Genomic DNA, 18,911 nt, shown 5'->3' with positions numbered 1-18,911 from the left:
GGTGGTGGTGGTGGTGGTGGTGGTGGTGCACGCCTTTAATCCCAGCACCTGGGAGGCAGAGGCAGGTGGATCTCTGAGTTCGAGGACAGCCTGGGCTACAGAGTGAGCTCCAGGACAGGACAGCCAGGACTAGACAGAGAAACCCTGTCTCAAAAAACCAAAGGGAAAAAAAAGCCTTCTAAAAAGGAAACAAAATACTTAAACTGAAAAGTGAGATTAGAGTGTATATGCATTAAAAAATGCTAGAGAGCCGGGCGGTGGTGGCGCACGCCTTTAATCCCAGCACTCGGGAGGCAGAGCCAGGCGGATCTCTGTGAGTTCGAGGCCAGCCTGGACTACCAAGTGAGTCCCAGGAAAGGCGCAAAGCTACACAGAGAAACCCTGTCTCAAAAAAAACCCAAAAAAAAAAAAAAAAAAAAAAAATGCTAGAGAAGCTGAGTATGGTGGCACAGGCCTATAATCCCAGTATTTAGGAGGTTAAAGCAGGAGACCAGCCTGGGCTACGAAGACAGATCTTGTTGTCATCTCCCCTGCATCCCTCACTCCACCCCTCCGGTCCCCCACCCTACCCCAAAAAAATCTTCTGGAAAGATATATAAGAAACAAAGAAGAACATTTCATTATACTTTTCTATGCTTTGGTTTCAGGACCAAGAGAATATATTTTGTGTTTACATGACCAGGTGTGGTGGTGCACACCTGTAATTCCAGCATCCAGAAGGCAGAGGCAGGCTGATCTCTTCAAGCTGGAGGCCAGCCTGGCCTATATAGTAACTTCCAGACCAGTCAGAGCTAACCATTAGACCCCCACCCCCACCCAAAAAAAAAAAAAAAAAAAGAAAAGAAAAGAAAAAGAAAGAAAGAAAGAAAGAAAGAAAGAAAGAAAGAAAGAAAACCCACACCACAGAGGAAAAGAATAGGCAGAGCTTCTAAACGTGCTTGTGAACAGGTAGCACACCTCACACTCCACAAGTTATCTCTAACAATCAGACACTGCTCGCCTGTGCAGACGACTGTCAGCTTGCCTGTAACTTAGCAAGCTACCCACCGATACTCCATCTGCCCGGCCCAACAATGCTGCAATCCGCTACTTTGCACATCTTGCACTGAACACTTACCCAGTTGATTCTTAAAGATAAGCTACCAGAAGTGGACCTGCTGGATGAAGATAAAGAGCATCCACACTCAGATGCACTATCAGGAAGCTCCCCTCTCTGGCTGCACTGACAGTGAGGGGCTGAGAAGGCTTGGGTCCTGTCCCACTCACCAAACTACCCAGGACATCCCCTTCCTCCTCCTGATGCCATCATCTTTCCGAAAGTCGGCATTTCATCCATTAATGATGCTCTTCCTGTGTGCACATATGGACACTTTCAACTTCATGCCACCACTATCTCCTCCCACATCCTAGCTCACTTGTTCTAGTGACACAGTACCTCTCTATGTTTAGTTTGTGCGCATGTTTGCGTGAGCACGTAAGTGTGAAAGTGGAAGCCAAAGAACCACCTTTGGTATCATTCTTTAGGTGTCTTGTACTTTAAGAGTCTCACTAACCTGAAGCTTGCCAAGTAGAGCCCCAGGGACCTACCTGTTTGAGCCTCCCCAGTGCTGGGATTACAAGTGTGCACCACCATACCCAGTTTTTTTACTTGAGTTCTAGGGTTCAAACTCAAGTCCTCTAACACTTTACCAACTGAGTCATCTCCCTCACCCCATGTTACCCTTTAACTGCTTTCTTTTTTTTTTTTTTTTTTTTTCCGAGACAGGGTTTCTCTGTGTAGCCCTGGCTGTCCTGGAACCCACTCTGCAGACCAGACTGGCCTTGAACTCAGAGACCTGCCTGTCTCTGCCTTCCAAGTGCTGGGATTAAAGGTGTGCCGCCGCCGCCACCACCACCACCGCCGCCGCCGCCACCACCACCGCCGCCGCCGCCACCACCGCCGCCGCCGCCACCACCACCGCCACCGCCGCCACACACCCCCCCCAAGTGCTTCTCTTTACTTTCTTAAAACATTTGTGTGAACTCTTTAATGTACTTTACAGTTTTTTTGCTACCATGTCAAACTGATGTACAGTGTAATTTTTCTAATACAGAATATTTTATTTTATGAATCAAATTTGGCAATGCTTTCTTTCATGGCATCTAGAGTTAGTGCTGAGCATGGCAAGTCCTTTTATATCCCAAGATGATAAAAATACTTGAGAGTATTCTAAGAAACGCAGAATGGTTTCTTCCTATTGAGAAAAATTTTATTTATTGATACATTTGAAGGAGAGCTGTGTGTAGTGCACAGCTACATTTGTGTGCATATGCACGCCCATGTGCATGTGCTGTGTGTAGATCAAAGGCCAGGTGTTTTCCTCTGTTGTTCCTCACCTCATTTTGTACGACAGACTCTCTCCGTGAACCCAGGGCTAACAGTCTTTCCCACGGGAAAGGGAGGTCCTCAGGTCCCATACTCGCACAGCAGTGAGCCACCTCCCTACCGGGCCACCTCCCCAGCTCCAAGGACTTCAGGGAGGCTTCAAAAAAGAAAGGCATGGCTGCCTGGCTCACTGTAATTTCTTTCATGCCTTTGTCTCTTTGTGATCCTAACCATCCCAACAGACCTTGAAGGGAAGCTCTTGGCCTCTTATCTGTCCCCACTTTCCTAAGCAATGCTTCTGCATATGGTTGAAGTAAACACACCCAGAATGCCTCTCCAAGGTGGTTCTTCCTGGTCCCTGAGGAGTGAAGCTACAAAGATAGGGATCTGGAATTCTCAGCTGTCACTCTCTCTTCCAAGCAGAGAATTGCCTGAGAGATGAAGCCAACAGACTATAAAAAAAGCTGACTGAATTAAAAGGCCCTGGATCAAGCTATTTCCAAGACCATCTCCATCTTTTTTCCTCCTACAATCTGGTCTCTCTTCCAACAGTACTCATCTGAGTTGGATTCTACTGCCTGCAATTAAGATGAACTGAGCAGCTCAGGGCTTTCCTTAAGTAGAAGGGAGTAAACAATGACATAAACAAGCGGAAGCATTTCCATTGAAGCTTAAGCGATCCCAAAGATTCATTGGACTCCTTTTAAATACCATTTTGATTGAAGCCTACCCTTGAATATTACTATTTAGAGAAATTAAAGCTAAATACATTACATGTCATTTAAAAGTTGTTTTGGCCGGGCGGTGGTGGCGCACGCCTTTAATCCCAGCACTCGGGAGGCAGAGCCAGGCGGATCTCTGTGAGTTCGAGGCCAGCCTGGACTACCAAGTGAGTTCCAGTAAAGGCGCAAAGCTACACAGAGAAACCCTGTCTCGAAAAACCAAAAAAAAAAAAAAAAAAAAAAAAAAAAAAAAAAAAAAAGTTGTTTTGAATTATGCATTTTATTTTATGTGTTGGAGAGTTTTGCCTGCATGTATGTGTGTGTACCATAAGGATGCCTGGTACCTCCGGATGTTCGAAGAGGCCACTGGATCCTCTGCAACTCTCCACTTTTATTTTTTGAGACAGGCTCTCTCACTGAACCTGAAGCTCACTGATTTGTCTAGACTGGATAGCCAGCAAGCTCCAAGGATCCACTTGTTACTACCCAGCCCCAACCCCGGAGTTGACATGCAAACTGCCATGCCTGGCTTTTACGTGGTGCCAGGGATCAGCTCTCAGGTCTTCATTTTTGCATGGTAAGCACTTTACTGTCTGAGCCATCTCCCCTGAGTACCATGTTCTGGCTTACTTTCTTTCTTCTTTTCTTCCTCCTTCCCTTCCTTTCTTCCTGCTGACATCCTGGAGCTCACTGTGTAGACCAAGACAGAGGGCTGCTATTAAAGGAGTGTGTCACCAGCTCTGTCTAGCTTACTTTTTCTTTTAGTCATCACATGCTGTGGTGGTCTGCATGAGAATGCTCCCCCACCAGGCTCATATGTTCGCATGCTTGATCCCCGTTGGTGGCACTGTTTTGGGAAAAATTAAAGATGTGGCCTTGTTGAAGGAGGTGTCATTGGAGGTGGGCTTTGAGGTTTCAAAAGTCCATGTGAGGCCCAGTCTCTCTCCTCTCTCTGCCTCAGATCAGGATATAACCTCTTAACTACTGCTCCTGTCTGTTGCTACGCTCCCTGCCATGATGATCATGGACGCACCCTCTTCTATAAGTTGCCTTGGTCATGGTGTCTCTTCATGGCAACAGAACAATAACTAAGACAAGTGCCTGCAGGAGGATGTATACTGGGTGTATACTGCCCTAAACATACCCCACAGTGCAACGGCTACCACAAAAGGCAGGGTTAGTACCTGCAAAGACTTAAACATCCTCTTGGAAAACCCTACTTCTTGAACCACAGATACATTATAACAGGAAATAAAATCTAAAAAACCTTATGAAAAGCCAGTCCAATTAATATATCTCACTATGGCCCTCCTTGGTCAGCAGCACACATCAAGGTAAGCAGTGTCATGGGCTAGAGAAACCAGCCCACCAGAGACAGCACCTGAGCCTTTTTGCTTTTTACATTTTTTTAAAGAAAGGGTTTTGTGTAACCCAGGATGACCCTGAACTCCTGATCTTCCTGCCTCCACCTCCCAAGTGCCACGATTATAGACACTTGCTATACACCCAGTTTATGCAATGCTGGGTATCGAACCCAGGCCTTTGTGCATGCTAAGCAAGAACTCTTAACAACTGAGCTACACCCCAGCCTCCATTTCAACGTTTCAGGAAGAACTCAGGAGGGACAGACAGCTTTTGCACGCTGAGTCTGACTATCACGATGCAGTGTGACAGGCAGAGGAAGAGATGGCGGCTGTGGCTGCAGCACGGAGTCTACATACTCCACATCTGCAACGAGGTCATGAACGTCTGACAGGAGGACAGAAGGTCTTACCCACAGAAGACTGGAACTGGGATGGCGCTGGAAGGGAAATATTTGGCACTGAGAGTGTGAAGACCTCTGCTGGGGACTGGACGGAGGGGGTGTCTTCTGCTGGTGGTGTGAAATCTATCTCATCATCAAAATTATCTTCAAATTCCTGCAATCAAAAAAAAAAAAAATCGCGTAAGAAAAGCAGGCTGTGAAAGCTGAAACAAGGAGTGTTTACACGCTCATCGGGAACACCCGGCCATAGTTTCATCCAACTCATATTTACTTCTAGTAAAAAGCACGAGTAATTATGCTCACTAACTCCAAATAGCAGAAAAAATAAGATGTTTTCTTTCTTGTTTTGCCTCGTTTTTCAGGCTAGTCTCCCATATCCTAGGCTAGCCTGCAGCTCCTGACCCTCCTGCTCCTTCTCCCCAAGTGCTAGGACAGCAAGCATGTACCACCATATCTAGAGTGAGAATAAGATTTTAAAGTAAGCAATAAATATTTTATGTAATTTTTTAAACTGACAGCTTAAGTTTAAAAAAAAATTCTAAAATGCCCACAGAACTTAACCTGGAAATATCTGCTCAGGCTTAAAAGTTTCAAGGACTGAAAAGGCCAAGAATTGTTAAGAGATTAAACAATTCTTTCAAAAGAATCATTATTTACTGTCACAAATCTCTTTGCAAACTGGGTCAAAGTTAATTTTATTCTGAAATTTTCTAATTGCACTTCTAACTGCAATGTCATTTCTACTGAAATAAAGAGTTTTAAAAATTCAGATATTTAAGTGGCTGGGGAGAGGGTTCAATGTAGAGCACTTGTTGCTCTTGCAGAGAATCTGGGTTCAGTTCTCAGTCTGCACGGCATTAACAGCTGGCTCTTCATATGTGCTTGTGCACATACCCACATACACATATATGCATAGTTACAAATAATAAAACTACTCTGCTTTAAAAAGAAACCATGCCAGGAGCTGGGTGTGGCAGGCAGCACATGCCTTGTAATCCCAGTTACTCAGGAGATCTAGGCAAAATAGAAAGTTCAAGGCTAGTCTCTACTATGGAGTAAGTTCAAGGCCAGCCTGGCCAACTTAGTAAGAATATGTCTCAAAATAAATAAATGCAATACAGTAGAAAGAGGGCTGGAGTCAGTGGTGCTGTACTAGCCTAGCATGTGGCAGAGCTTGGGCTCCATCCCAGCACCACAAAACAAAGCCAACTGAGACTGCCAAGCTTCGGGAATCTTCAATGACCTGGATGGGCAAATGCTATCTTGACCCCTCCTATTCTCATCCATGTGAGCTGGGTGTCCTTCGGGGGCCCAGGTGAACTTAACGGAGCTATAGAAGATTAACAAGCTATCCCTTACTTCAGATAATTATCAAGTGTCATCCCTCAGAGCACCAGAACAGAGACAGGGAACAGATTCGGGAACAAAACTCCTCCATTTTTTTTTTGCCATCACTTTCTTTTTCTGTCCCATTCCCTTAGTGACCCACCCACTACAAGACAAAACTACAAACAGTATTGGGAGACTTCTGACATTTAGGTTTCTGCACACACGTGAGCAGACATTCTCAGGCACTAAACCACATTACTGCTACTTGCATGCAGCTAAAACGAGGTTCTGAAAGTTCAATGTGAGAGTCAACGCTGGGTGTGATGGTGCAGCACGGGCAGGGCTGAGCCAGCAGCATCTCTAGTTCAAGGCCAGCCTCAGCTGCGGGTTGAAACACGGGCTCAAAAGAGAAAGGAAGCTGCATGGGATGGCTTACAGCACTTGGGAAGTGGAGGAAGGAGGGCCAGGCTCAAGGCTACTAGGGGCTACACGAGATTTTGTTCAAGGGAAAAAAAAGAAGAAAAGTAAATAAAAGAAAAGTGGGAGAAAAACCTGTTCTATTTTTATGCCTGTGGCACGTGGGTCAGAGGACAAGTTTGGGTGTTGGCCTTTGCTTTCCACTGTTTGAGACAGGTCTCCTTGTTGTCCTCTACTGCATATGTCAGGCTAGTTGGTCCTCTAGCTTCTGGGAAGCCTCCCATCTCCCCTCTGGGACACTGGGATTACAGACATGTGTTACTGTGTCTGGCTTTACACAAGTTCTGAGGATTTGAACTCAGGTCCTCACACTTACATAGCAACTGCTTTACGTACCGAACTACCTTCCCAGCTCCCAGCTGTACATTCATAACCCCTCTCTTGGTAAAAGGATTTCATCCATCACACCTTAAAAATGTCACTTAAAATTAGGCAGCAATTATGATATACCAGTAGATATGCCAGTAGACTCTAAAGATTCAGGGAGATGATACTGTGTAATAATAATAAAAAAAAAATATTGAGATAAAGCCAAATGGCTTCCTGATCTGTAAATGTCTTCCCCAGGGCCACTCAGCCCCTGTAACTGCAGAGCTCTAGGTCTAAAGGAAACCAACCAACACGTCATCAACATCAATAAATACTCATTCAGTCACAGACTCTGAAGCTGGAGAGCTCAAACACACTGCAGCCTTGCATCAGTCATGGGGCAGCTGCAAAGTGATGTACATTCCCAGACTCTGAGCTGCATCACAATTGGCTCCCTTGTGAATACTCACATTCAAACACCCAGATCAATCTAAGGCAAAGATGCAGTATCTGGAAACATGAGAAGAGGCCAGACTTTGGTATCAGCAACCCCATCAGACTTTTATCTTTGTCCCCAAGTGGCCAGGTTTCTGTGCAAAGTCCCTTGGCAGGACTGATGGCCAGGGGATACAGATTCTGGATCTATTGTTATGCTCTCAACAGGGAAGTCAGCAAGTTCCCACAGAAGCGTGTGCATCGATGTGAGCCTTGGGGGCAGGGTGTTGATGCATAAAGCCCACAGGTGCCCTCACGCCACCACTACCACAGACTGTGGTCTGGACTGAGGATTCCCTACGGGTCTCCCCTGCATTTAGCTTTCTGTGCAGGGCAAAGTGTTGAGCCAGGAGGACAGTGTACTTCCCTATCTCCTCAGAGGCACCACAGATTCCAAGTGTAGACAGCACAGAATAAAAATGACTTGAGGGTCTGGAGAGAGAGCTCAGTCCATCAAGTAGTCGCTGTGAAAGTGTTTTGAGACAGGCTGTCCTAGAGCTGGCAATCCTCTCCCTCAGCTTCCCACAGTCTGGGATCACACTCATACAACCATCACACCCAGCTCATATACTCCTTCTAAGCAAATGTCGTGAGGCCCTACTATGTCAACACATGGGCAATAAATAATTTCTAGAAAGAGTTCCCAGTTGGTTTGCTGATAGACCCCATCCATCTGTTGCTACTATGCCAGATCCTCTGTTATACTGACTGTAGGTAGGAAGGGTCCTAGTAGGAAGTGTTATTCTCTTTAGGGAAATAAGGTTTAGAGACAAACTTGAGGTTTCCAGTACCCTTCCTCATACATGAAAAACTGAGGAAATCCCTTTGCTTTTATGAGCTAATGATCACAAATTTGCCAGCTTACACCAAAGTCTGAAAAAAACCAAAACCTGCCTGGTCTTCTGTGCAGACAGACTATGAATAAGTGAATTCCATCACCACACACTGTTCCTTATTTAAACAAAAACTTAAGACACACCACCAATAAGTGCTTACTGTCAAAGAGGTTCCAAGAAGGCTGGGGAGACAGCTAGGTTGGTAAACTGCTTGCTCTGCAAGCCTGAGGATCCCAGTTCAATCCCCAGCACCATGTAAAAGCCAAACATAAGCAGGAAGGGGTGGCGCACACCTTTAATCCCAGCACTCAGGAGGCAGAGGCAGGCGGATCTCTGTGAGTTCGAGGCTAGCCTGGTCTACAGAGCAAGATCCAGGACAGCCAGAGCTACATAGAGAAACCCTGTCTTGGAAAACCAAAAAAAAAAAAAAAAAAAAAAAAAAAATCAAAAACAAAACCGAACAAAAAGCAAGACATGGTGATGCACACGTGTAATCCCACTGCTAGGGAGGTGAAGACAGGCAGAACCCTGGGAGTCACTGGCCAGTCAGCCTAGCCTTATCCATGAACTCCAGTCTCAATAAGAGACCCTGTCTCCAAAAAAACAAAAACATCCAACTTGGGATGGCTCCCAAAGAACAACCTATAAGGTTGACCTCTGGTCTCTATATGCACATACACACATATAGAAGTGTACTTGCACAGACATGTGTATGCATACATACTCCCTCCCTAAGGCAGGGCTGACAAACTATAGCTGATGGGTCAATTCCAAGTTGCCTACTTTTGTCAATCAAATTATACTGGCACAAAGTCAGGCCCATCTGTCAACAGAGCATCTGTCATTGATACAGCACTACAATGGCAGGGCGGAGGGTGAGAAGGCTATAGCAGAGAGATTCTGTGGCCCACAACACTTTGCTATACACAAGGACAGGAAAAGAAAAGTCCAGTGACCCTTGCTCCCAAGAGAATGTGATCCACAGTAATGCTACTGATAAATGTCTCAGCTGTTTTAGGGATGGGGAAACGACTCAGTCAATAAACTGCTTGCCTTGTACACATAAGGAGGACCTGAGTTCAATCTCCCAAACACATGTAAAAATGCTGGATGTGATTGCAAGGCCCAGCACTAGGGAGGTAGAGACAGGTGGATCCCTGGGGTTTGATGGCCAGCCAGTCCCACCTACTCAGCAGACTCCAGGCCAGCGAGAGACCCTGTCTCAAAAGGGTGTCACTGAGGATGGCACCTGAGGTTGTAGTCTGGCTTCCATATGTACTCACCTGTGCATGTGAACACGTGTACAGTGTGTGAAGCATAAGCGTGCGTGCGCGCAAACACACACACACACACACACACACACACACACACACACACACACACACACACACATTTTAAAAACCAGCAGCTGATTTTAAATGTTCATGCCATCTGTGCTCACCTTAAAGTCTATTTCTGGGTCCTTACAGCAGGAAACACAGTTTGCAATTAACACTATCAGGATCATTAAACTGCACACGGACAGGATCACAAACAGGGAGGGAACTTCTGCCACAAGTGCTTCCCCTGCAAAGACAGAAATTATGTTAAAATGTAATTCCCAAGTCGACTTTAATTGACTGAACCAACACCTTTTCTTCTAGATATAAATGGGACCAAGAGCTCACAAAAAATACTGCTTCACCACTCTAGAGGAGTCCAAGTGCTGGCCCAGTCAACTCTGTATTTTAAAGCAACAGTAGATTTGGAGAGGCACTGCAAAGAAAAGAGCTCCAGTCCTTCCGCTGAGCTCCACTGGTGCTCAGATCTTACATCTGCATGGCACTTTCCTACCATAAGGGCAAGACTCGTAGGCAGGATGAGCCGAGCTTCATTCAGACTGTCCTTAATTGTCTCCTAGTCTCCTCCAATTTCTGACAGTTTCTCAGTCTTCCCAACATTTCTGGAGAGTGCTGATCAGTTACGTGTGGTATGTCCCTCAACTTGGGTGGCCTGATGTTCCCAAGACCACGGAGTGGTTACAGGTATTTGGGGAGAATCTAAAACAGCACAGGAGGAAACACCTCCACTCCTGCACTTGCAGCACATCAGAGGCACATGACTTGTTCCGGGTGGCGTGAACTTTGGCCATGTGATCCAAGGGGTCTTGTCATCATCAAGTCAGACTTGATTTGCCTTATGAGCAGAGCCAAAGCCCAGTGTATATCCACTGATAAAAACTGAGAGGCCCAAAATGAACTGCAAACAGGAACTAGGTTTTTTTTCAATAACCAGTCTGTTTGTAAAAGCAATACTAATGCCCCATCCTTGCCAGGAGGTGCTGAGGAGCTAGCTGAAGACTTCCTGGAATCTGTGTATCAGCCAAGGTTTGTCAAGAATCTACTAGAAAGGCTGGAGAGACGGCTCAGTGGTTAAGAACATTGGCTTCTCTTCCAGAAGAATGGGTTTGATTCCTAGGACCTAATGGAGGCTAACAACCATCAGTAACTCCAGTTCCAGGGGAACCCTCTGAGGCACTGCATCCACACAGTCAACATATATACATTCAGGTAAAATACCCATACAAAGTAAATAAAAATAAATCCTTTTTTTCCAAATAGGCCTGATTCTGGCCTGGAACTCACTGAAAATAGATCAGACTGACTTCAAACTCACAGAAACACCTGCCTCTGCCTACTGAGTACTGCTATCACGTCCAGCCTTCTACCATATATATATATTTGACATGAAGTCTCTCTCTGTGCCCCAGTGATCTCCCTGCCTCTGCCACCCCAGCACTGGGACTGCATCTGTGTACCACTACTTCTAGCTTTTGTACACAGGTACTGGGGGTCAAACTCAGGTCCTCATGCTCACTCAGGAAGCAATTTAATGACTGAGCTATCTCCCCAAGCCTGCCAGTGATTTATTTATTCTTAATAACTACACCTCATCCCCTGGATGCACATAATAAAGAACAAATATGACCCTAGAGAATTGTATAGCTGAGTGCTTTCCTATCCAATATGTCAGATTTTACTGATTTTCAAAACATGGTTTATCAGCGGGCAGTGGCAGTGCACGTCTTTATCCCAACACTTGGGAGGCAGAGGCAGGTGGATCTCTGAGCCTGGTCTACAAATCAAGCTCCAGGACAGCTAGGGCTGTTACACAGAGAAACTCTGTCACAAAAAAAAACAAAAAAACATGGTTTTCCACCACCACTTTTTTTATGTGTATGCATATGCAGGTTCATGTGTGTGTGTGTGTGTGTGTGTGTGTGTGTGTGTGTGTGTGTAGGTTGGGGGCTGATGTCAGCAATCTCAGTCACTTTTTCATCTTATCCTTTCATGGCAGGATCTCTCAATCAAACCCGGAGTTCATTGATATGGCTAGTCACCCCCACTTCACCTTGAGGGCTGCCATGGTGAATACCTGGTATTCACATGGATTCAGGGGATCCAAACTCCAGGCCTCTTTCTTGAGTGACAAGTGCTTTAAAAACTGCTAGACTATCTTCCCAATCCCTCTCCCCTTTTTGTTCAGATAGGGTCTTGCTACATAACCCAGGCTGCCCTCAAGCTTTCCATTCTTCCTCAGCATCCTGAGTGGCAGAATTATAGATGTGCACTAATGTGTCCAGCTTGCCCACGACATTTTAACATCTCTGAATTTCAAGTACATCACACCTGAAATCAAGTTGGTTTAACTGGCAACATTCTTTTTTTTGTAATGGTACAAAAGGAAAGGTGTGGCTTGTAATTGATTGCAGCTGAGATTTGATTAAAGGCAGCATTATTTCATCTGATTGGCACAACACCTGATGGAACTGGACCAGCTCCACATCATAGATAAGGAAACCGATATGCCCAGAGCCTGTGCTGGGAAAGCAGCACTAGAGGCCAAGTGTTAAGAACATATCCCCACCCTTCCTAGACAACATGGCTCTAAAGCCTCCATGTGGTTAACTCTTTTGGGCTATTGTCCCAGGATATGGCCCTGGCTGGTCTGGAACTCACAGAGCTCCACCTGCCTGTGTGTGGGACTAAGGCCTGTGCCACCATGCCTGGCACCACAGCTTAGCATTTATACTTACGAAACCCTAGTGTATTTAACCCAAGCTCACCGCCGCCTAAGGGCTTCAAAGCCCCTTCTCCAAACTCCACAAAGATGGTATCATTTTTCTTCTCCTCTCTTTCCATTTTCAAACACTAATCTATTTCTTATAAAAACTGGATCATAGGGCTGCCTGAAGGCTGGCCCAATGATCTGACTCACACATTGGTCTTCTGTGAGTCATTAAGCAGGCATGAAAAGACAGACTCATGTTAACAATGAGTCCTGCCAAGCTCACCTACCTTTTTACGTACTTTCTTGTTTCGTTTTCTGTGTGTGTGTGTGTGTGTGTGTGTGTGTGTGTGTGTGTGTGTGGCCAGTGCACAAACGTATGCTAGTGCGCATGTGCAAGAGTTTGTGCAGGTTGGAGGACAATCTCGGGTGGTCCTCAGATCTTACCCTGACCTAGAACTTCACCAAGTAGGACACACTAGCTGGCCAGGGAGCTCCAGGAATACACAGTCTCCAGCTGAGAGATTGACAATTGCCAATGCTGGAATTATACTGGTTCAACACTGTATTCCACTTATACGCAGATTCTGGGGATCAAGCTCAGGCCTCTTCTCTCCTCACACTGGTGAGGGAAAAACTCCCATAAAATGAGGAAATGAAGCCATAGACTTGAAGGTGAGCTGGGTTTGCTTAAACCACAGAGAGGAAGTAAATTCTAGAAGCAAGAACCACAACTGAAATCCCCAGGCCCTAGTGGTAAAACTAGAAACCTGGCCTTGAAAAGGCTCCTGGCTGCAACTGTCAGGAAACTATTAAGCCAGTTTCTCTTTAACATGCTCTGCCTACAGCATTCAGTAATGCACAAGTCAAAGCAATCGTCTGCTGTAGAAAAACATCAACAGTGACAGGCATGTCACCATACCTCAGACAGCTCCCCAGGCTCCACAGAGGAGGAAGATAATGAGGGGCTTGGGTTCCTTAATGCACTTCCCCTAAGACACTATTTAAAAACACCTGGCATCTCGAAAGCACATTCCATTGCATTTTGATCCCACAGTTTTCAAAGCACTCTAATAGCTGTCTAGTACTTGACTTACTAAGCAGAAAACTTGAGGAACTCTATGAGGTAGGTGGGTACCTACTATTTGCTTTAGAGACAGGTAATTTGGGAAGGGTGATAATTTCCCAGTAATGACTCATGGTGGATCAGGAGCTGCTACCTGCCTATTAATTTAGCCATTATAAATCCAGCCAATTATCTGATCATGGTGCCCAGAACCTCCAAAGAAACCTGTGCACATGTGTAATTAACTAGAGACTTGCCTGGGAGTCCGTTTTAAAGAGTCACAGGTAAAAAGAAATTGATGACCAATGTCCAAATCCCGGTTCTCTTTCTGTCACTCCTCTGGTTCCGAGCTGATGTATTTGTATAAAAAGTTCCTCATATTTGCCCGGTAGTTAACTGGGAGCTCGAGTTAAAGGAGAATGGCAAGTTAGATGCTGTGTGAATGTCTGTTTACAACCCAGGAAGAGCATCAACAATGATCAAAGAAAGTGTTCCACTCAAATCTAGCTTGAGAAATCAATGAATTTCTTAAAAAAAAAAAAAAAAAAAAAATGTGTGTGCACAAATGATGTACATGTGTGGGTGCACCTACGGAGGTCAGAGAACAACTTTACATGGGTCCTGGGATTGAACTCAGGTCACCAGGCTTGTTCAGCAAGCAATTTACCCGCTGACTCACCACCCCCTAAAACTCAACAGATATCAGGAAGTGGTGGCACACGCCTTTTATTCCAGCACTGGGAAGGCAGAGGCAAAAGAATCTCTGTGAGTTCAAGGCCAGCCTGGTCTACAAAGTGAGTTCCAGGACAACCAGGACTGTTACATAGAGAAACCCTGTTTCAAAAAACCAAAACCAAAACAAAAACAAAAATTCAACAGACATATCCAAAACCTAAAACCTATGGGCCACATGCACCCCAGTATAGCTATGGACATAGCCCAACACAAGAATCATAAACTTAATTAAAATATTGAGACTTAATTTTTAAAATGTATTATTATGTGCATCTTTGTGTGTGTGGAGGTCTTTTGGGAGTTGATTCTCTTCTTCCACCGTGGGTTCTAGGGATCAAACTCAGACTGTTGGAGTTGGATGGCTAATGCCCTTACCCGATACATCATCACACCAGCCTATATTAAAAAGATTTGAAAAGCTGGCAGTGGTGGCGCACGCCTTTAATCCCAGCACTTGGGAGGCAAAGGCAGGCTGATCTCTGTGAGTTCGAGGCCAGTTGTAGAATTCACTACAAAGTGAATTCTAGAACAGTTAGGGCTGTTACACAGAGAAACCCTGCCTCAAAAAAACAAAAACAAAAAAAAAGATTTGATAGGTTTCTTTTGTTTTGTTTCTTGGTAACTCAACTGTACAGTTCTCAAGTTCAACTTTGTAGGTGACAATGTCATGTTGCACTGTCAAAGGATTGGGCACATCTGTGGGCTAGTGCCTCCCAAGAACCATGTGCAGCCTGGGCAAGAGTGAGGACTGGGATCTCAGGTGACCTAAAGACCTTCCTCCAAGTCCCCGAACAGAATGTTAATAGTGAGAGTTTCCTGTGGCTCATCACAGAGGCTCTGAATTACGACAGCAATGGCAATGTCATGCCACAGACACCTCCGTCTTCCCTTTCCAGTTTGTTTTTTAAAATGAGTGGTTAGACAACATTCTCCAGTGGTTACCAGGTTAGAAGGCTATTGTTGCTCTTTGGGGAGACTTGTTACAAACCAATGGGCTTCAGTTGCCTGGCATGCCCAATCCACTGTAGTTTTCCTTTCTCTCTTCTCCCCTTTCTTCCTTCCTTTCTTTATTCAGACAGGCTCTCTCTGTATGGCCCTAGCTGTCCTGGAACTAGCTATCTAGACCAGGCTGGCTATGAACTTCCAGAGATTTACATGTATCTGCCTATCAAGTGCTGGGATTAAAGGAATGAACCACCATGCCTGGCTTGTAGTTATTCTTAATGATGTTACACTGTCACACAGCCCAGCAGGTGCTCTGCAGAAGTCTGCTCCTCAGCTCTCTGTCAAGATCCCAGCAGCCTTGGATTGCTGTTTTCTGCTATGTTGCAGGCTCACCTTTTAGATATATGCTACTTCAGACCTCTGGCCAATCAGTACTCCAAGAGCCAAGGGCTTGTTTATTTAAAACCACAGCCTAACAGCTGGATATGTAACTCAATGGTGATGTGCTGGCCTGTGTTGCCTTGCATGTGGGAGTTCCTGGATTCAATCCATAGTGGTGGCTGGGCCTGTGGCAGTGGTGGCGGCAGTAATAGTAATAATAAAGACAGCTTCCCCCTACCCTCCACCAGCCTTGGGCAATTGAACTGCTTATTCACTTGTTCACTGCTGACATTACAACTACTTCAGAAAACAAGTTGCCACTGTTTTATATACCATTGTTGGTCTCAGAATGGTCCTTCAATCATGTGGGTCCTGGGAGTTGAGCTCAGGCTGTCAGCTGTCAGGTTTGGCAACACATGCCCTTATCTACTCTTGAACTAGTATTTTTGTATGCTAGGACTACAGCAACAAAGACTCACAAGACAGGTGACTCAAACAACCAGAAAGCATTACTTTCCAAGTTCCAAGCTCAAGTTCAAGGTGTTGGCAGGATAGTCCAAAGGGCTTGTCCTGCATCCTCTGACTCCCACCACCTTTGCAGCCTAGACTCTTGCTGAGCTGCCCTTGCTCTCCACTTGAGACCGCGGGGCCCTCTCTCTGATCAGATCAATCTTCTTTTTCTGCCTTATACCTTACCTACCAGGAAACTCTACCACTGACAGCCACCCCACCCTGCAATACCTTGCCTATCAGTGGGAATCATCCCTAAGGTCCCAAGTTAAGATCTACCTTTGGATGCCCAATTCCCTGCATTTCCCCATCACACAATCTTAAATGCCCCTTAAACTAAATGGGGTCAGGGACCAGGCTTATATATAATCTACAACTGACTCCCCAGGTCCTAGTAAAAAAAGACGGTCTCAAAAAATAAGATGCATGGTTCTTAAGGAACAAGACTGACCTCTGGCCTCCTCACACAAACATACATGTGCACCTGCAAAGACATGCATGGTACACACAGGCACACACACACACACACACACACACACACACACACACACCCCATCACTTCTCTCTGAGGTCTGTGTAAGTTCCACTGAGGGGTTTCAATAACAGTTCTGCAGGTTGAAGTTCAAGCTCAGGGTGGCAGCAGGCTGGCTTCTCCTGCAGCCTTGCTTTGGCCTTTCAGATGCTGCCTTCGCATCACACCCTCCATGGTCTTCTGTGTGCAGATCCCTACTGTCTCCTTGACCTGCTTCTTCTTCTGGATATTAGTCAGGCGGCATTAAGAGCCTGCCATGATGACCTCATCTGAACTTAGTCACCTCTTCAAAGGCCCTAGGTCCAAACACAGTCAGTTTTAGGTGCTGGTGAGGTGTACACAATTCAGACCCATAATACTGCAATTGTGAATGTGTGTATATATGTACATGTTCATGTGTGTATAGGCACATCTGTGTTTGCAACTGCACGTGCACATGTGCAGAGGCCAGAGGACAACCTCAGCTGTCACTCCTCAGGTGACATCCACCTTGTTTTTTGAGACAAGGTCCTCACTGGCCTAGAACTTGCCAAATAGACTGGGCTGGCTAGTCAAGGAATTCTAGAGATCTATGTGTTTCTGCCTCTCTAGTGCTGGAATTATAAGCATGCCCTATCATGCCCAGCTTCTTTTACATGGGTTGTGGGGATTGAACTCAGATCCTCACACTTGCAAGGCAAGCACTTTACTGACTGAGTTATCACCCCAGCCCCAATTGTTGATGTTGATGTTGTTTTGTCTTTGTTTTTTTTGAGACAGAGTCTTTGACTAGCTTTAAAGTCCTAGTAATCCTCCTGCCCTAACCTACTGAATGCTGGGACTACAGGTGTATAGACCATCATATGTCCAACACAAAAACTAATTTAAGACCACTGGTGCTAGTGGAGGGCCATCCTGGAGAGCACCAGGAGTTTAAGTCCAGGCCATTTCCACTCTGTCTCCCCAGGACCCAGGGGCTTACTTAGTTCAGACTGCCTGACCAGCAAAGTGCAAAACAAGGCAAGCAAAGCTCCTGGGAGGCACTGCTTTCTATAATTCATCTATTTTCTGCTTTCCCAGACCCTCTCATCTTGGGAAGTTGACACAAGAGAAACATGTGCTTGCATGAAAACTGAAACTCAGAGAGACTCGGCTAGCCTAATGAAGGAGACCTGAAGCCAAGCACCAGCAATCTTCCAAACTAGTCCTGCTAATAAAGCCCACCTCTAAAACACATAGCTTTGGCTTTTCTTTTTGAGGTTTTGTTTTTTTTAATTTTTTTCTAATTATGTGTACCAGGAAGAGGGGTATATGCACATGAGGGCAGGTACCTGTGGAGGCCAAAAGAGGGTACTGGATCCCCCTGAGCTGGAGCATATAGGTAGATGTGAGTGACCCAAGGTGGGTGCTGGAAACTGAAGTCCTCTGGAAGAGCAGGAAGCACTATTAACTGCAGAGATATCTCTCCAGCCCTTCTTTTCTTTTTAAGCAGGTCAAGACCAAGAAAACCACCTTCCTCTTCCAACACCAAACAAGCAGCTCTGCATCCCAGACCTGGTAATATGAGTCACTCTCATAGTTTATGGGGAAATGTGGACAATCACTGTGAGTCCCATATTTTTGCTTTATACCTCAAAACTGCAAGCCCATCTATCATAAAGGCTTTCTATACACAGAACCTTAAGTCACTAAATGTTTTCTGAGCTCCTAACGTAACAATACATCTATTTATAATAGCACTAAGCAATCTAGACTCCCCCCAATGGGTTCTAATATTAGAAAGGGGAAATGAAACAGCACTAAATACACTCAGCCACACACTGAGAGCCAGTAGATGAATCAGAGATTCCACAAGAACCCCTAAGCAGAAGACCAGTGACCTACGAATACAAAATGGGTGGGTCTCACTTGTTCAAAAGTGATCATCAAGGTCACTTGCACTGATAGAGGATGACATAATTTGAGGGCTGACTGAATACCTGTGAAAGAAATCATTTTATAGGAAAGTGCTGGTTTCTTTCAGACTATCCCACTAAAATCTGTTACTGAAACATCAACTCACCCCTACTTCTAGAACACTAATGAGGAATGTGGACTACACAGAACTACTGTTCGGTGGCCTGGTCTGGCCAAAAGAGTATTATACCAGCTGACTTCGGTCAGAGTACTATGCCCTGACCCCCTCCCAACTCAGAAGTAACAGAATGGATATTCTGCTAACAAGAATTTCTTTTTGGGACAGGGTGTCACTATGCAGCCCAGGCTAGAACTGAACTCTCAATGCTGGGGTTACAGGTGTGTACCACCATGCTAAGCCTATAACTTACCATCCTGACTAGACAGACAAGTAAATTCACAGTGCACAGAGGGTGAGACACACCATGAAATAGTAAAGCAAGGACCAAGACACTGTTACTG

At 45.4% G+C, this 18,911-nt stretch overlaps 1 protein-coding gene across 1 annotated transcript in view; it reads right to left on the bottom strand.

The window, feature by feature from the left end:
• Lmtk2 (lemur tyrosine kinase 2) overlaps positions 1 to 12,479 on the bottom strand; it is a 69,129-nt gene extending 56,650 nt beyond the window's left edge. Inside the window, exons 1-3 of the mRNA XM_059248969.1 lie at positions 12,404 to 12,479; positions 9,740 to 9,864; positions 4,862 to 5,006 (exon numbers count right to left, since the gene is read on the bottom strand). Coding sequence (XP_059104952.1) covers positions 4,862 to 5,006; positions 9,740 to 9,864; positions 12,404 to 12,479 — 346 coding nt within the window. The remainder of the gene's footprint in view (positions 1 to 4,861; positions 5,007 to 9,739; positions 9,865 to 12,403) is intronic.
• Positions 12,480 to 18,911: the final 6,432 nt, after the last annotated feature.

Source organism: Peromyscus eremicus, chromosome 23, assembly GCF_949786415.1.
Source record: "Peromyscus eremicus chromosome 23, PerEre_H2_v1, whole genome shotgun sequence".
In the NCBI taxonomy this organism is placed as follows: Eukaryota; Metazoa; Chordata; class Mammalia; order Rodentia; family Cricetidae; genus Peromyscus; species Peromyscus eremicus.
This window is presented reverse-complemented; position numbering and strand designations above follow the sequence as displayed.